We start from the raw sequence: 19,715 nt of genomic DNA, 5'->3' as shown, positions 1-19,715 counted from the left end.
ATAAACAACCGAGAAGACGAAACAAGTTAGCTGTTGGTGGTTTCTCCTTCGATATAAAGTGTACTCAATCATTGAAATGAAAGACTTTGATGACATTGAGCACAAGCCCTAATTTCTTCCAACATTTTGATAAATAGCATATATTTTCTCAATTTCTTCATAATGCCTTTAATAATTTTATAAAAAAGAGTCCAACATAGAGGCCAACAAGTCCAACTGCATACAACTTCTACAATGGAGGCAAAATCTAGTTGAACTTATATAAAAGTTTATAAGTAATGCTAGTTACAGAGTGTGCCAATTTATTTATTGTATCTTAAGCAGCCAGCCTGCACAAAATAAAAATTCTCATTGGGGCAGACATTGGAAATAATAATGACGCCAGGGAAGCTTGGACACTTTTGTCGATGTAAGGAATTTTGCTATATTTTCTAAAGAAAAGAGAACTAATAGTTTCTTTGTGTGCTCAACGAAGGAACCTTCCTCACTTTAGTTGCCTGTTCAAAAGCATAGGCAATCTCAATGAGAGTGGTCTCTGAGCCTCGTCCTCCTCCAAAAATTATGCCGAAGGGAACCCCCTTTGTATCGTAGCCTGCAGGTACACTGATACCAGGATATCCTGCAATGGCTAGAACACTTGAAATCTGAAGATTCATGGACACCAGAGCGTGTAGTTTATAGCTTTTTAATACCTTTTCAATTCCAGTTTTTGTGAGCATGCGATCTATCTTTAGTGCTTTTTTATAAGGCTGTGCTTTCAAGCCAGATGTGTTCTGAGACTGGAGGAATCTCTCTTGTCCATACTCAGAAAGTTTTTCCTGATAGAAAATACAGATATAATCTTATAAGCATTTAAAAATAGAAATTAAAACATGCAGAAAACAAAGAAAGAAAGAGATGCTCTACCTCCTTAGGATGTTGTTTATTGAAGGAGATGATGTCAGCTAATGTGCGAACAGGAGACTGCAAGAGCCCTGAAAGGTAGATTTTTAGATCATGTTTGAACTCGTATCCTAGCACAATTTCCTCAGCATCGCCGCCTAAATTCAAAAAATTACTGAAAATGTGGTTTTCCACTAAAGTTGCCCCTTTCTTCCTGCACATCAGAGATCAAGAGAGGTCATGTAGTTCTTTCTAAAGAAGAAAATATTGTTTTACTTCTGGTGTTGCTTTAAAACATTTTTCTAATTCTGTGGGAACACACATAGTATAGCTATTTAATAATGCATTGTTAACGGAACGAAAACTGCTCTCAAGCAGTAGGTACAAATTTGCTTGCCACTGAAAAGGTTATGCTTGCCTCATAGTTGCTAGATGCTTCTCAAAAGATATTGCTACCGCGGATGCAGGTGATAAATTCGGGTTTCGAACTATACCCAGCCTCTTTCCCTGGAGCCCTCCTGTCTTGAGGAATTGCTTATACCCACCTTTCGGAATAAACTGAGCTGCACTCCTTGTAGCTTTGTGATCGTAAACATCATACCCAACAATCTCATCTAATAAGTAAACGGCATCTGTTACAGTTCTGCAAATTGGTCTGTCTGTTATCAACAGATTCAAGTTAAGTATCTTAGAATCTTGTTCAATCTGGTCAAACGTGAACTTGTAAATAATCATTGATTTATAAGATATTATTCATAAACCAAAAGACATTGAAACTTGCTATAGATCTTCGGCAAGGCACCTACCTTCCTTATTATTGTTTAACTTGATAACTCATTTATAATTTTAGCCAATATCAATGACGCCTCAGTTTGATGGTTGGGTGGATCACATGTTATTCTTCCTTTTTTTCATTGAAACGTTTTTATGTCAACAGCAAGCCATATGCTCTTTACTCTTTGGCATCCACGTTTGTAGATAGCTTAAGTATATGGCTTGCTGTTGACCTAAAAAAATCATTACCTCTTAAGAAATGGATTAATCTGCGTAGAATAGATACCCCTCAAGACTTTAGGAATTTGGTGTTCTATGATGCTGGAGCTTTCAACCAAAAAACAGCCAGGGAAAAATACTATTCCAACTGAAGAAAGAAAGAAATTATAATATTGGTTAATGAATTTGTAAAAATACTAGATTATAAAAAAGAGTAACTGGTATCACGTATCCAAGGAACTATGAAAGAAAAATTAGGGTGCCATGATAGGGTTATTCTAAAGAAAAGACGAAGATTCCAAGGCCCTGGAATGTAGCATGTAATTTGATAGAAAGAATTACTGAAGCTTTCACAAAGCAAAGCACCAAACTCAAGGCTGATATTTAAAATTTCAAAGAAGATCTAAATCAAGAAGTGTTTATGCGTTGCATTTAAGAATTGAAAAATCACGTTGAGATGGGCAATACAATAAATCATCCTTGACAGGTAAATATGCCTGTTTAAGAAATGAAATCCCAAGGTGCACTTTGGTTAGATAATTTACAGAAGCAAGAGACGAGAGGGCAGAAGTTAAGATAACAAAGTGACAAAATTTTAAACACTCGAAGTAAAATTTTGTGCCTATGGATAAATAAATTAAAAAGTTTTAATGATTTCACAATTTGAGATAGAGAAACGCTTGTACAATGATACATTGATCAACACATGAAGTTATAAATAAAGACAACCATGCTAGAAGATGGAAAGATTACTGCCACAATGTTTAAATGGATTATGTTTCCTACTCTAAGAAGAGTTAGCCTTAATCATGTTGCATTCTGTTGATGAAGCCTATCACGAAGCATAAAGGGATGAAGAAAAGCTGAGCAAGCATATGTCTAAAGTAAGACACTTGCAAAGAGAGGAGGTCTGGCCTTCAAAAAAGGTCAAGGAAGAGAGCCTACACCTAAGTCAGAAGATTCAAAGAACGATGTAGGTGAGAGTATTAGAGGAAGGGAAAACTTGAATGGAAGAGGTATAGAATCAACCCAAAGGGGAAGAAGACATAGTTGGTGCCATTACAGCTCAAAAAGAACATATTTATGTTATAGCTGTGGTTGGGAAGAGTATCGTGCTCTCAAATGATTTTTGAGGGAAATGAAAGATGCAGAAGAAATGAATAAAGAAAAATATAACACAGGGAGAACAGAAATCAAGGCAAGAAATGTCATGTCCAAAAGATAAATTGTGATGGTAAGAACTTAGAAGAAATGATTCAATTCAAACAAAGGAGAAGTACCATGAGTTTCCACACAAGATGCAAGTCTAAAGAAAGTGTAATAAAATTGTTATTGACAGTGGTAGTATTGATAATGGAATGGAATGAAAAAATGTAACAAAAACTTGATTCGAGTGCCAAAAACTTTCTAGACCATTTGTCCTTGTTTCAAAAAGGGCATGAGGTATCTACAGATTGAAAATCTGTAATTTATTTTAATATTGGGTGCTATCAGGATGTATTATGGTGTGATGTTATTTTAATATTGTGCATACAGGGGTTACGACACTAACTTACTGGTGGCAAGTTGTAGAATTAATGTATGTAGTATGGAAAATTTATATAATTAAAGATGTCTTGGCGGCATTGTCATCTAGACTTACAATCGAAAGGCAATCTGACGAAGATCCACACAAATGTTTACAATATGAATGATAAAGTAATGAAACATTATTCTATTTTCAGTTCTGGGAATTATAACAAATGTCTGGAAAAAACATTTTGTCAAACAATTGGAAAGCAAATTCTAAAATAACCGGAACAGGAGTTGATATATTTGAGAGTACAATGAAGGATGCAATAGTTCTACAAACTGTACCAAAACCACTAACTCCAGAATCAATTACCAAGCAGTAGAATAAAACTTTCAGCAATGAAAACAGGGAAAATATGATTTTTTTTGCAACTGATATTTATTTTAAACAATAATAATTATCAAAATATGAAGCTGTAGTCACATAAATCTGTCCATTTTAATTAAATACATATTTGCTATTTATCTGATTAAAAATCCACTAGCCATCAGTTAATTAAATTAATATTTAATTAATTCATCTTCAAAACATTCTCCTATTAATTAAATAAATTATTCAATTTATTTTAATTAATTCATTAAACCAAATTCACAGTCAATTAAATTAATATTTAATTAATTCATCTTCAAAACATTCTCCTATTAATTAAATAAATTATTCAATTTATTTTAATTAATTCATTAAACCAAATTCACAGTCAATTAAATGAATAAATCCTATTTATTCAATTTAATCTTCTTTCCTCTTTTAAATAAATTAAATAAAACATTTATTTAAATCACTATTCCCCCCCCCCCCAACTTGCATTTTCCTACAAATGCAAGTTGCAACCACAAGTTGAAATAAATTAATTTTATTTTAATTAAAATCCTATTTTCCCTCACCCACCAAATCCACTTGCACTCCTAAACCCCCTTCTAGATACTTCTAAACCCTTCCTAATTAACCTAATCCATCCCCTAATTATTGTCACATTCCTAAGCAACTTGAAGTCACTTCTCAAAGACTTCAAAGTCTTTGAAAAGCATTTAATGTTTTGTGTGTTCAACAATTTAACCTCTAAAGTCTTCGAAACCTCTTATGGCTCTTACATGACCATTTATGGTTAATCCCTAACTCAACCGGCCTCATATGATTCATGTGTCTCCTCAAGTATTTATTGCTTTGACCATGGTTATTCTTTTTACCCTTGCACAAGAGTTTATCCATTAGATAAAATCTTTATTCTTTAAATAAAGAATTTATTCACTCAACCCAACCTTGACCTTAACTCCCAACTTAACTCTCAAGTCATTTCAAGCATTTAATGCTTATTCCCTCTCCTCTCAACCTATCTCATATTGACACTTGTCATCCTGGGATTGGGTTGAAAGCCATCACATGGATTGAATATTATTCAATCCTGACCCTTGTTGAGATTACTCAATCTCAGCCATCCATTGTTCCATTTTTCCTATAAATAAAGCTCATTTCTTCATAATCCAAATCCTGAAAAACTTGTATGCATTTAATCTATAGGCATTTCTAGAGAGCATTTTAGCATAAAATCACTAATATATTATCATTTTGGACTAAAAAGAAATCTTAGTTCATTTCATAGCATCTCATATTTGGCTTATTTTTACACTTGCAGAGCATAGTTAATCATCTCCAATCTTGAACCTCCATAAGCATCCATAGTGCAAAAAACTGTTGAGAGCTACACTAGTTTGGAACTTGGAGAGGAGAGGAACAAAGGAGAAGGAGCTAAGAGCATGTTAAAAGGCATTTGGAGATGCCTTGTTGTATTTACTTCCATAGTTAAATACTTTAGCATGTTTTTAGTGTCTCTTTTGATATACCTGCTTAGATTAGTTTTTGGTTGATTAACACTAACGATTTCTTGTGTTTTTGTGTGTTATACAACCACAGATTTTAGTCTAACCATTGGATATTTTGCAGTGCATCAGAAGCTATAGCTCTCTCCACAAGCTACAGCTGATTTGTAGTGGATTATATGATTATAAGTTATAACAATGACACCAGCAGCTTGTACAAATGTTGTATAGCTTTGAAATGGATGCCACCTACTGCATGCATCTTCCCATTACCTGGTTCCCTATCACTTCCTTTTTAAGTACAGTCCTAACAAAAAAAAAGAATTTCAATGCATCCCCTGTTAGATACTTGCAGACATCAGCAGTGTAAGTGTCACAACATACATCACATAGCTATTAATCAGATTTTCACAGCTTATTATGTTGGAAATATTCTCATTGATGCCAAAGGTATTCAGCGGAGATTATCAGAAATATTGTCATCAATGTCAAAGCTATTGTAGAAGGAATTTGTTGTTTGAGTTTGATGTCAAAGGTATATAGACCATTAGATTCGTTCTTGACAGTAATTTCAAACAAGCATGGACAAGATTGTTGGATTAAGTATCATCAATGTTAAAGGAAAAGTGATATATATCTTGTTAAGGCCAAAGGCCACTAAATCATGAAACAATTCACAAAAACATATATGGAGCAGCGAATATATTACGAACAACAAAGGTGGCAGATTAAGGATAAAGCTGACTTCATTAATATGTGAACAACGATTATATTAAAGAAAATTTTGATGATACGTCTTAATGGAACATGGCTGACTAAACTAGAATCGACTTCATAGACAAGAAACAATAATAAATGAACAAGTCAAATTCTCTAAAATGAAGAACAGCAACGTTAGTATTCAAAGAGCAGTGATATTCAAAAGGTTATTTGAAGCGAGCACATTGGAAAGCAATTAAAGTTATCTTAAGATCAGCAACAACTATATTTACAATCATCCAAGTTTTCATGTATGCAGATCAAGAGATTGTTGCTACTAATTAGAGATTGTATGCAATCACTGTTAATTTTAAACAAGCAGAGAAACATAATAATCAACGGTAAAACAGAGAAACTATAACAGAAACGAATTCACAACAACACATAACACGAAGTTTAATGTGGTTCACCATTACTGGCTAGAAAGCAGGGAACACTTCTATAAATCTATATCCAGTCTCATTGTACATCATGTATGGGCTGCACACAGCCATTTATATAAACATATTCAGTCATGAAACGAAGAGTCTAGAGAAGGCAAATGGTCATGTGACTGTTGCGCTTCACATTCCCAACAATCTCCCCCTTGAAAGCCAACAAGTACAGCTATGCACTGACATCCCTGCATTTCCATTGCTAAACTCATATTATGACCAGGCCCATCAAAGATTTTAACTTCGCCAAACTTTGTTCACGAACACTTCGCATAAGCCTTCTCCATGCCAAATCAGAATTAAAAACTCTCAGGCACAAACTCACCCATTATGCCAAAATCAGAAACACGTGTGGCAGGTTCAAAAAAAACTCCATCACGGGCACCTGCTCCTATACTCCCCTTCTCTGCAACACTGGAGAGAGCATTTAAATGCCAATCATCTTCATCATACACTGCAATGCTAGGAAGGATAGTATCAAAGTAGTATGTAGAATTGACAGAACTTTGGCGTGTATTGCCATACATTCTTCTTCACTAAATTCAGCACTATGTGGACCCTCTGCACCATCCAATGCACACGTTGCCATGCCCATTCCTCTTCTGCCTTCCAATAAACCGCCAAAAATAAATAGACTGACCGGAGGATCAAACAAACCGTCGAAGGGATCATCAAATGGATCGCAACCAAAGAAATCCCGAATGAGGCTACGCCCTCTTGCGCCTCCTCCACCAAGAAAGCCCCTGTTTCTGCTACGAAAACTATCGTCTCTGGCACCTGGATGCATTTGAACTCTCTTTCAATCTGCAAATCCAGCATTAGAGTACCCAGACTTAGCAAAAGATTGCCCCAGATTAGTGAGATACTACAACATCTTGGCATCTTTGAAACTAGCACTCCCGTTCCATGGACAAGCACCAAAACCATTCCATAACTCTTCCATTTCTTCCAGCAGTGCATCACTCAGAGATATTATTGTGCACCAATCTTTCGGGGATAAGAAGCTATCCACACTGGTCATGCTTCAAAGCAACTCCAACTGTGCTCCTCGCAGTTTCTTAGCCACCAAAACCGTGGGTTGCGACTACATATCAGATGCCACTGCTTGATCTGCATCAACGAGAATGACTTGATCATCAAAGGGCATGAGGTCTAAGCTAGTGACATCGAGGGTCTGGTCACTGTCACATTTGGCATGGATGGTGAATTCAACAAAGTAGTTCTTGCACTGTGCGTCTGTGTACCGCAGCTTGAATTTCAAGTAGTCATCTTTCACCTCTCGGATTTTCACGCTCGGGAAGCGCTAATACGACATCTCCATCTTCCCTGCCTCATCTATGCTTAGCTCACTACTCCCTCCGCTCTCTATTTGTTGCGACCCTGTGGCAAATTGCTTCCCTCTATCTCAAACCTTGACATCATCACCGTCATCCTCTGCTGCTGCCACTCTGTGGCACTTCGCTTTCCTTTGGTGAGATAAAGATCTCTCCCCCTCTCTGTAACCGTCTTCGATCTTTCTACCTTGGGCGTGGTTATCGGCTGCCCTATCCTTGATCTTCCTCCTCTCTTTATGATCCTTCCTATCTCTATGTCGTCTATCATCCATTGAAGAAGAATCGCTATGTCTATTGTCATTCTCAACGTCATGGGAGTGCCTCTTCATCTTTGCTAAGGCCACACCATTTTCAGAACTCTTCGAAGCCACAATTAATCCCAGGTTCTTCCCTTTGAGAATCAAATTAAGGATATTGAGAGGGGTGAATCAGTATCTAAGATACATTCAAAATCAATTAGAACCAAAAAGAAGAGAGTAAATCTTTAACACGTGAATAACACAAGGTTTATCTCACGGAAAACCCAACTAGGTTAAAAACCACAACACTGTAAACTTTCTATTCAATGCAAGGGCTCCAACCCCAATACAAAGCTGAGCTACAACTCAAAAATAGAGCATCAACTCAATACAAAAGGCTTCAACCTGAAAGAGCACCAACTCAAAACATACAAAGAGATGATGCACAATATTTTAATGACTGTGTGGGCTCAATGTTTCACTTAGATATAAGTGAAACTCATACAACTTAATACACTGACAAACTAATTCTCAGTACATTTGAAACGAAGGAGATTATACTTTTTGATCACTGAACTTCAACTGAAAAGCATCGTATTCTTGGAGTTCTGCAGCGCAGATATAATCAGACTCACAGCTACTGATTTCAAACCTTTAGGCACCTCTTCTAACATATAAGTCTCTGCACTTACAGGCTTGGGAGAAACACAGAACATCACAATTTGAACAAATGTTGATTTCACAAGCATAAATGTGCTTACAGAAATTTTAGCTCGATACAATTAACCCAAAAACGAAAACTGAACCACCTCAACGCATTTCTGTCCACATCAAGAGGAGAATAGTCGACTACACACACAGTCACGCCAGATTGAATACATGTTTTTTTCTTTTAGACTAGTCGAACCCAATCAATTTCAAAAACAGAAAATCGAACTTGTTATTGGAGGTTCTCTTAAAACATAAAAACGACACTGTAAGGCTTCAATACAATGTTCTTTTTTATTAAAAAAACTTCACAGCTCCGCAATACACCCTTATATGCACTCACACAAAAAAACTTCACATGCCTTTCTCCAAAGAAAACGATTTCAAGAATTCCTTGCAGATATATTTTTGAATGCATACAAAGAAGTAACAGGTGTCAACAATTAATTTGACAACCATCCCACCTGAAAATGAGAATTTGTCCAAATATATTCTCTGTCGGCCAAAAGGAATTTCAGAGCAACAATAATTTTCTCTAGACGCAACTTCAGGAAAAACGTCCCTATCAAGAAAAACACACATGATAGTTGGAGTGGCAAAGTACCAAAACTTCACAACCACCACGTAGCATAGACTGCACTTCACATCTGAAGAAGACATTATTTGAACATAACAAACAAGCGGTTAAAAAATGCGCTTCAAAAGAATCAATAACTCAACTCATCTTTTTGCCCAAAACTGGCTCAACAAGTCTACCGTAACTCCAAAGATGACAAAGACACCACATAAGCTGGATAAAGACTACCACGTATACCTTCAAAAAGATCAATATCAGATACAATCATCACAATACAACCAAAACCGAACAAAACACACAAGAGAAAGTACATGCTACTTCAGCAGTGAATTCAGCAAAGAGATAGAAGCCACGTATAAAAACACAAAGTTCGATATAAGAAAGCGTTGGACTTTGAGATTCATTCCATACAAAAGAGTACTTCCAGAGACAAATTCTGAACACGCAGAGTAGTCAGCAAACAGGCTCAATTGTATAAGTCAGACCCAACTGATAAAGAACCTTGACATCAATGACAAACAAAAATCAACACCTTGCCCTGCTACCTCACTCCAATTTGCATCCTCCTTATCCTGGGAGGCAAAAGCAATAGCAAATTCAACTTGGGTCTCCGATGGCATACACTCTTCCTCCCAGAATCTCTTGAGTTCCTCCTCTTTAACAAAGACTTCTTTTTCATCATCTTTCTGCCAAGAAATTCCAGTGTCTACACAGGGACCAACATCAATTCCAACCGAGGCATCATGGTGTTCAACCTTCACCAATGTACACGATGCTTGAAGCATGGAGAAACATGGAACGTAAAACCACCATACATCTTCCGAATTTTATCTCCTTCCATCTCTGCTCAAGCCAACCACGGCTCTGATACCAATTGTTAATTTTAAACAAGCAGAGAAAACATAATAATCAACGGTTAAACAAAGAAACTATAACATAAACGAATTCACAACAACACATAACACGAAGTTTAACGTGGTTCACCATTACTGGCTACATCCACTAGAAAGCAGAGAACACTTCTATTAATCTATATCCAGTCTCACTATACATCATGTATGGGCTACACACACCCATTTATATAAACATATTCAGCCATGAAACGAAGGGTCTAGAGAAGGCGAATGGTCATGTGATCGTTGGGCTTCACATTCCCAACAATCACTATATTTATGAGTGTCAAGTATGATCACTCTACATACATCAGCGATTATACTAAGTTCAGAATGGATTATTTAGGAGATATTAAAAACACAACTGTTGACTAAAGGCTTGATTGATAAAGGCAAGCTATTTTATATATATAGATTATATAGTTTACAATAAACATCAAGCATTGCCCAAATAAAACAGCATTGAGGATTTGATTATCAGTGACCTAATTAAGAGATTTGTTTGCTTGTTAAGAAGACATTGATTATATTAAAGTGGAGAAGCAGGGATTAAGAAAGGACATGATCTTAATTAAAAGCTTGTTAATAATAAACAAAAGGCAGCTAACTTTTATGGAGGAGACATGACTATTCATGAAGAAGGACTATGTTCTATGTTAAAGAACACTAATTAAAAGAAACAGCCATTCAGAAAGTGAAAGGATGTGGTCATTATTTTGATCAATTCGCATCTCCAAATGGTGTGATTCATAAAGAAAATAAGACAATTGTGTTAGAGAAAGTTTTCTTCAAAAGGTGTGGTTTAGGATGATTTATGATCAAGAGACATGTCCTAAGGACTACATCCTTTCATAAAAGGACATAAGGAAAGGTATAAGAACAAGATAGTTTGAGGGATGGAAAGAGTGTGTGAATGAGGAGAAGACAAACCAAGCATATACACCAGTTTAAGACAGAGGGAGATTTATATGAAGATCATTGCAGACTTGAGGAGAAGTAGATAAGGAATTTATTGCCGATTTTGAAAGAGGAGATAATGGTCATCTAGTGATAGATTCATGATCAAATTATAAGAGACTTTATAGCAGATTTGTGAAAGACAATATAGCAGATTTGTGGAAGAGATTTATGGTAAAATTGTGGATCCGTCATCCATTGAATAAACAACATTGATAAGGTGGAAATTTGAATGAGGATTTGGTGCCTCAAAGAGAATGAGGGTTTGGTGCCTCTAGTTAGTTGGTGCTTAGGAATAGAATGAGGAGCTAGTGCCTCTAGTGGGAAAAGTTCTCATGAATAGCATGAGGGGTTGGTGTCTTTAGTGGGAAAGTTCTCACGACTTGAATGAGGGGTTGGTGCCTGATGCAATGGCATACACGTGGAGAAGGGGAGAAACTAATGCAAGAAAAGAATCTGAAATGGTATCAAAGAGATTCCAAAAACAAAATTCAGAAGAATAACAAGCAAGAGGAAGGTTAAAATGCAATGAAAATTGGAAGGGCATTGGTCATTTAAAAGGACTAGTGGCAGATCATAATTGACACATTTTTGTTAAAGAATAGTAGAGGGAATGAAGCATCGCAGGTGGTGACAGTTACATTTGCATCCGTGGGATACTAGTAGGAGGAACGAAGAGTGGTGGCACAGCTCTGAAAGGATACGATTTGATAAATAAAATTCTGGATTAATAAATGTCATAAACATTAGTGAATGGAGAGGGGGATGTGGTGTGGGGGCTGCGTGAGTAAAGACAAGGTGAAGGTAAGTGCATGAGGAGCAATTTTTTGTCAAGGCTGCATAGAATAAAAAGGGGGGCAGCAATTAATGTTGAGGGTGGAACAAGGAAAGCAAGGGGTGTGAGAAGACTCCCTAGTAGAAGATAGAGTGGAGCTGCATGGTACTTTGAAGAGATTTGGAGTTGCAGATTAAGAGCAAGAGAATTGCGAAGAAGGGGGCCGTTGCAGAGTTAATAGTTTGATTTTGAAATTGTTTGGTAATCTATGTTTGGTTTTCAGAGATGCAGATTTGAATACATTATGGTGATTTGTAATAGTTTCAGTAATGGAAGAGTTCGGTAATAATATTCAAATGTATTTGATGTAAGAAATAAATAGTTTTTTTCATTTTGTTGCAATTGTGTGTTTGCGAGTTTTTGTGAGTTGAAAGCAGGGGGGAGTGAGTTTTGCATCTGTAGTATCAGAGCTACAAGATTCTGAATGTGCTGGCAGATTCATTGGAAGGAGGCAGTTTGCACCAAGATTGAGCTTGTGGGAATTGAAAAAATGTATACGCGAGGAGCTCTATGTGGTTGGGGTAGAGGTAGAGTTAGCAGCGGAGGTGGAAATCCTCCAGATGCTATTTGTGGTAAGATTTCAAAGCCCTAAGAAGGCACATTCAAGCTTTACTAGAGGAAATTAGAAGAGGTTTTTCTCAAAGGAGAGAACCTAAGAGTGAAGAGGATGAAGCTACAAAAAATGGCAAGGATACAAGTGGTGAAGAAGATGAAGCAACAGCAATAGTTGTGAATGATCCTTTGTTGAAGGCATTGTTAAAAATAGGAAAAAGACCAAAAATTGGTGTTCCTACATTTAGTGGGAATTTGAATCCTGATGTGAGGATCCCAAGTTCCTCCAACTGCTGAAAGCAAATTGCTTTGTTTGTTTGCAATTTTTTTGGGGGGGGTTTGGTAATTATATTTTTATTTTTTTTTGCTCAAATATTGAATGCATAGGGAAAAATACAATGTTGGAACTATTTAGTCTTAACTTAAATGCATTTAATAACTGTAATTGCAAAACTAAAGATTGCTAAACCAATTTATTGTCCCTTACTAGGGAATCGATTTAAGGAGAGCAATTACAATGCCAAAAAAAGAACCTGATTACAGTAGCAGCAAGCAGAGTCTTATTCCTTTCTCCTTGTTGAGCTCATCTAGGGCCTCCAAAATGCAATGCCTAACCTCCTTGATACCCCATGGACCTATTGGAATAATTTCAGAATTTTTTAATGCTTCCACACACAAAATCGCCCAAGCCCTAATATGTACGGCCCAAGAGAAGGTACGGCTGGTAATGGCAGCAGCTGTACAGCTGGGAAAGGGTGCTAATAATGTGCAAAATAAAGCTCTTATTCAGCTCTCCCCATTTGATCATAAACTTCTTTCAATCTGCCCGAAACTTAGATGAATTCTTGCAACTTTAGCTCAAATAGAACCTCTGCGTGAAGTTCTCCTGTATGCCAAATTCAGTGGTTATTTCACCACCTCAAATGGCTGCACACTGAAGATTTTATCCTTCTCCAATGGCTAGCTGAAGACAGAAACCTTTGGCTCCTTCTTGTAGAGAAATTTCATGGAATAGATGCACAAAACAGAATGAAATCAATTTCATTGAGGGAGTATTTATAATTCCTCCTTAGGGCTCGATTTCTCATAAAAGACATATTAATAACATTTAAAATGTTATTTCATTAAGACTTAGGGAAAACATTTAATATTTTATTAAGTTTGGCATTCATAATTAATTCCTACAATGGCCCCCTTTTCATGATGAATTGACCCTCAAGTACATTAAGTTATAACTTATATTATCACCTTTTAATAAATAATTATCATCTAAGCCAATTAAACATTAATAACTTTTCGAATATTCATTATTTCTCAATTCCGTCTGAACCAGGGGGTCAACACTGCATTCATTGTTCATCTAACTGACTTACTAAAAATAGTAAGGATCCCTCTCTAGCATCCCCTGACTTACTATAAATAGTAAGTATGAGAAATTAAGCCCTGCAGCCCACACAAATGCCAAATCCAAAATTACCAAGCTCCGGAGGAGAATAATTACCCATTCCCTGACCAAGTCTCTGCCTCAAAGGATCCTCTATCCAACCTTATTAGCCTATGAGGGTCTAAATAATAGGCTAAACCATCCAGACAGGAACGAGCTAAAAAGGGGACATTACACCTAAAGAGCTAGTGGATTGGATCAATGACATGGAGGAGTATTTTGAATTTGAAGAAGTTGGGAGACCTCAATAGAGTGAGCTTTGCCAAGACAAGGTTAAAGGGACATGCCTTTACTTGGTGGAAAGAAGTGCAACTAGAAAGAGAAAGAAGAGGTAAAGGACAAAATTACAAAATTGTACTGGATGATTGAGAAAATGAAAGGCAATTTATTCTAGTAGACTATTAATTAGACTTGTTAAAGAAGATGCAAAGTCTCAGACAAGGAAGAAGAATGAAAGAATTCCATAGGATTTTGATCCAGATTGGTCATTTAGAGGCCAAGAGAAGTTAGTTCATTACCTTAATGGGTTGAAGCCAAGTATACAAGAAGAGATGGCTTTAGTGAGAGTTTATACAATGGAAGATGCATACTATTTTGCCTTGAAGATTGAAGAAATATTGAATAAGAGATTTGAGAACAAGCAAAGAGGAAGAGGTTGAGATGAAAAGAAAGAGGGAAGATCATATGGAGATAGAAATGAGGATTCAAATCTAAAAAATTAGAAAAATGGAGAGTATGGCAGCAATAAAAATCAAAGGAAAGATGATTAATAGCCCTGTGAACAAGATTCCTAGAGGAAGAGGAAGATCAAGTAGAGGATTTGGAAGAGGAAACTGCAAGATAACTTGTTTTGAATGTGGAGAAGGACACAAAGCATATGAATGTCCAAAACGTAGAAACATAAGAAGAAGAAATGAAGGCAAAGAAAGAGTTGCAAATGTTAATGAGGAAGCTGAATCTTCACAATCGAAGGATGTTGAAAATGGAGAAGTGCTAGTCACCAAGAGAGTCATGTTGAATGAACCAGTTCAAAGAAAGAATTTGTTTAGAACAAGATGCAAATGTCAAGACAAGGTATGTAATGTTATCATAGATGGTGGAAGCACTAATAATCTTGTTTCTAAAGAAATGGTGAGTAAATTGCAGCTAGAGAGGAGAAAACACCCGCATCTGTATAGGATAGCTTGGCTACAAGATGACAAGAAAGTTATGGTCAACGAACAAATCTTGGTAAAATTTAATATTGAAAAGTATTATGATGAAATAATGTGTTGGGTACATGCCTATGAATGTTTGTCATGTTTTGTTAGGGAGGCCTTCGCAATTTGTTAGGAGAGCAGGGTATGCTAATAAATACTCACTGATGAAGGATGGAGGGAGACACAAGTTGAAGCCATTGCAAGGAGTAATGGACAAGGTATGCAGCAGTGCAAGGGTTTGTTTAGTAGATGGCATAGATAATATGAAGCAAGAACATGTTTGTTTTGCTAAAAATAACCAAGAAGAAGTTGAGAAGGATGATTTGTTGATGCGTATTGAAGCAGTTGATAGAGAATGGGAAGAGCTGAACAAAGGTTGTCGTAGAAGGTGAGGCAAAATCAGATTTTACTAGTTTATTTGATGTGAATGAGAGTGAAGAGATAGAGGAAACTATTGCAGTAGTAGATAACTTTGACAAAAATGACACATGAAGTGGAGGTTGCAGCAATTGTATGTCTTTCAGAAGGCATTGAAACAATGAAAATTCATGGAGACAAGGTGGATAGAGAGGGAATAGTTAAAACAGCAAGAGAGGTAATAGGAGACCTTTATTTCATTGAAAGAGAAGGTACAAATTCACTTGTTTTATCTACTTTTGATAGTGTGTATTGGTGGGAAGTCAAATTTAAAATTTGAATTCCATGAATGATTAAAGAGGAGTGAGGATGAAAGGGAATAATGTTATGAGGCTGTAGAAAGCAAAGAACAAGGAAATACTAGTGGACAAACCAAAGAAGTGGATCCAAGACAGGCATAGGGTCTACAAATGTTTCCGAGTTTGACTTAGGTTACATTTTCTTTCTACAATAGGTGTTTGATGCAAGGACATCCAAGTGGAGAAGGGGAGAAACCGATGAAAGAAAAGAATTTGAAACAACACCAAGGAGATTGCAGAAAAATAATTAAGAAGAATAATGGGAAAGAGGAAGGTTAAAACGCAATGAAAGTTGGAAGGGCATCGGTCATTTAAAAAGACCAGTGGCAGATCATAATTGACACATTTTTGTTAAAAAAATAGCAGAGGGAATGAAGCATCATAGGTGGTGGTAGTTACATTTGCATTTGTGGTATATTGACAGGAGGAAAGAAGAGTGATGGTGCAGCTTTGAAAGGAATATGATTCGATAAATAAAATTGTGGATTAATAAGTGTCATAAACATTAGCGAATGGAGAGGGGGACATTGTGTGGGGGCTGTGTGAGTAAAGAAAAGGTGAAGGCAAGTGCGTGAGGAGGAGCATATTTTGGCAAGGCTGCATAGAATAAGAAGGGGGATGGCAATTAATGTCAAGGGTGGAACAAGGAAAGCAAGGGGCGTGAGAAGCCTCCCTGGTAGCAAACAGAGTGGAGCTGCATGGTAGTGTGAAGAGATTTGGAGTTGCAAATTAAGAGCAAGAGACTACAAAGAAGGGAGGAGGTGTTGCAGAGTTGATAGTTTGATTTTGAAATTGTTTGGTAATCTATGTTTGGTTTTTAGAGATGAAGATTTGAATAAATTAATGGTGATTCGTAATAGTTTCAGTAAGGGGAGAGTTTAGTGATAATGTTTGAATGTATTTGATGTAAGAAATAAATAGTTTTTTTTGTTTTGTTGCAATTGTGTGTTTGTGAGTTGAAAGCAAGGGGGAGTGAGTTTTGCATCCGTGCCTTTAGTAGGTTGAACCTATGAACTTTGTAAAAGAAGATTTTATATAAAAGCATTAATTTGTTGTGGCTTTCTCCTATTAGGGTTTCTACGTGTATCTTATGTTCTATTTGTGTTACATTATAGTTAGATCTCATGTGAATGTTAATATGGAATGAATATACTTTGAGATTAAGTTACATGCTTATGATATTAAATTGAAAAAGTAAAAGTTTGTTGTTATACTGATTCACCCCACCCCTCTTAGTATAATCGTGTTCTTAACATACTAAACCTTTTGAGTTAGTGGATCTTGACATCTATCACTTCCATGCCATTGGTGAAAGGTGGTCCAACCTGGTATGGGGTAGTTTGTGGCATCTATCACCTACATGGCACTCGTGAAGCTAACTAAGTCTTACCATACTATGGATAGCTCCCAAAATCCATCACCTTCATACTACTAGTGACAAATAGCCAAACCTTAAGATATGGCAGCTAGCTCCTCACATTGTCACTACTACCATACCAATGACAGCCAAATAAACCACTCCTTTATCATAACGTGAATAGCTACTATCATCCTTAACCTCTATGCTACTAGTGAAAGTTGGCTAATCTTACGATATGAAAGTTAGCTCCTAGCGTATGTCACATGCACAGTACTAGTGGCAGCTGGCTAATTGTACATATACCAAACTTGGTTTCAAATTGTGGGGTCGTCTTATAACCAAGCATACATAATCTAGATATCACAAGGATTCACAACATAGAGTGGGTTGAACCATTTACATACCACATAGAACGATCCATGGACCTATTCATATGGTCCTATAAGTCTTGGGATCAAATTACCAAAATGCAAGTAAGACGTTGAACGCACAGGAGTTGGCCTCTAGCCAAACACATATACATAAACAAATATAGATTCATAAGGTAGCCTCAAAAGCCATTTACTTTATTCACTTGTTATTTGGTAACATGGTATTTCTTAAACAGAAATTAAACACACTATAGTAACATTGGACAATATTCTACTTATTTTTGTATATTACCAATCATAAAGATCAGCATACAATCATCCTCAAAATAAATATAAAGGTAAAACACTATACCTTATTTGGTATAATTTACCATTAATTGCCCAAAATTGACAAAGGCAATTTTAAGGAACTCTGTAATAAACTGAACATAGATCCAAGTACACATTTAGAGAAAGCATATCATCTATGCATAATAAGTTGTTCACACCATAAGATCATAATGACTTAAATTCAGCATCACCATTAAATACAAAATTGGTGAGCCGTGTTTATCATTCCCTTATTTTTGGCAAAATAGAGTACATTACAATCTTGAGGTTAACTAATAACTTCCTACACATCACCAAGGAATGACACAATATCGTAGTGTTTCGCAATCAAAAATCTACTTATTTTAGTTGAGACAAGTCAAGATACATTCTCACACAATCACATCAAAGACCACACAATAGTGATGAAAATGATTCTAGAAGTTCACTTCGAATTGGAGTAGATTTGGAAAGACCACACAATAAAATTAGAGTAAATAAGTTCGATGATGATGAATTTCCTCTCATTAGCTCAAACCTATATCATGGGAAGATATAAAATGGGAAATGTGAGTTCACAATTGTTTGATACATATTTCAGCCTCAAGCTAAGCATGCTAAAGAGGGAGGGATGGTCAAGTTTGGGAACAAACCCAAACTCTAGAGTTATTCACTGAACGATCCCCTACTAACTTGGGTCCAATGTTATCCGTTGCCCAAGATCTGTCTACATACCCACTTCCCAATCAGATTGAAATCACATGTAATTCTCCTAGGATTTCAATTGTTAAGATGAGAAATTGCATTCTCAAGATAACCTATATAGATATTAGGCAGAACCATAAATGTCGCATACATCAATAAGGTATATCCCTCTTGATAAAAAATACAACATGCATCTACAAGGCCACATAACAATCATATAAACTTCAAAAGACATACTATTAATTATAAGCTTGCTTTAAGGATGATCAATGCATGAAATATACTCAAGAAATTTGGCAACCTCTATCCATTAGATCATCATATGAAAGTACACTCAAATATTAGTGATAATATTATTCTTAACCATTTGATTTCATTTACCCTATGGCGCAACCCCTTATTATTCTAATAGTCCAATTCATGGACTAGATGATTTTTGCACTTGCCATTTATACTGAAAATGATATTAATGGTCAACAATAACTAATTCCATATAGTAGCACTAGGTTTGCAAATCAACCCTTGTACTTATATTTCAATTGAATTGGCCTTGTAATCAATTACCCAAGGTTTCACAACCACTCATGTAACCTTCCTCATGGAAATGTAATAGAACATAAATATTACTAACAAAAGAAAACCATAGAAGGGTTTAAGTCCAACCATTATATTGCATTACTATCTACGAATACATATTCTAAACCAAGCCACAACTCAAATTTTTATTAATTAAGAACATATCTCAAAAAAATTGGATTAACATTGCATACCCCCAACAAGGTTAATTAACTAAATGACAATATAGTGATATTGGTCAACACATGGAAAAGAGAAACAAGCTCCAATGTTAACAATATTTTGGACCACAATTTCGTAGAATAGTTATAACCATAGATGGAACACTCGCAGAGTACTCAGCGAGTTTCAAAAACTCGCTGAGTTTTTACAACTTTAACTCACAGCAAAAACTCGGACTAAAAAAAAAGGGCCAAACATGTGAAAAAATTATCAATTTTTGATTTTTCAGGTCAGTTTCATTCTCTTCATTAGAATATACA

At 36.1% G+C, this 19,715-nt stretch overlaps 1 protein-coding gene across 5 annotated transcripts in view; it reads right to left on the bottom strand.

Annotated features, from left to right (window-relative positions):
• Positions 1-235: 235 nt before the first annotated feature.
• The window catches only part of LOC131065997 (probable amidase At4g34880), a 51,239-nt gene continuing 31,759 nt past the window's right edge, over positions 236-19,715 (bottom strand). Inside the window, exons 3-6 of one of the 5 annotated variants that reach the window (XM_059218033.1) lie at positions 1,301-1,537; positions 907-1,096; positions 693-818; positions 409-619 (exon numbers count right to left, since the gene is read on the bottom strand). In XM_059218033.1, coding sequence (XP_059074016.1) covers positions 560-619; positions 693-818; positions 907-1,096; positions 1,301-1,537 — 613 coding nt within the window. In that variant the 3' untranslated portion in view covers positions 409-559. Of the gene's footprint in view, positions 819-906; positions 1,097-1,300; positions 1,538-19,715 lie in introns of all 5 variants that reach the window. The other 4 variants (XM_059218035.1, XM_058000656.2, XM_059218034.1 and 1 more) reach the window with 4 other exon arrangements.

This window comes from Cryptomeria japonica, chromosome 3, assembly GCF_030272615.1.
Source record: "Cryptomeria japonica chromosome 3, Sugi_1.0, whole genome shotgun sequence".
NCBI lineage: Eukaryota > Viridiplantae > Streptophyta > Pinopsida > Cupressales > Cupressaceae > Cryptomeria > Cryptomeria japonica.
The sequence above is the reverse complement of the archived record's forward strand: the minus strand, read 5'-3'. Positions and strand labels throughout refer to the sequence as shown.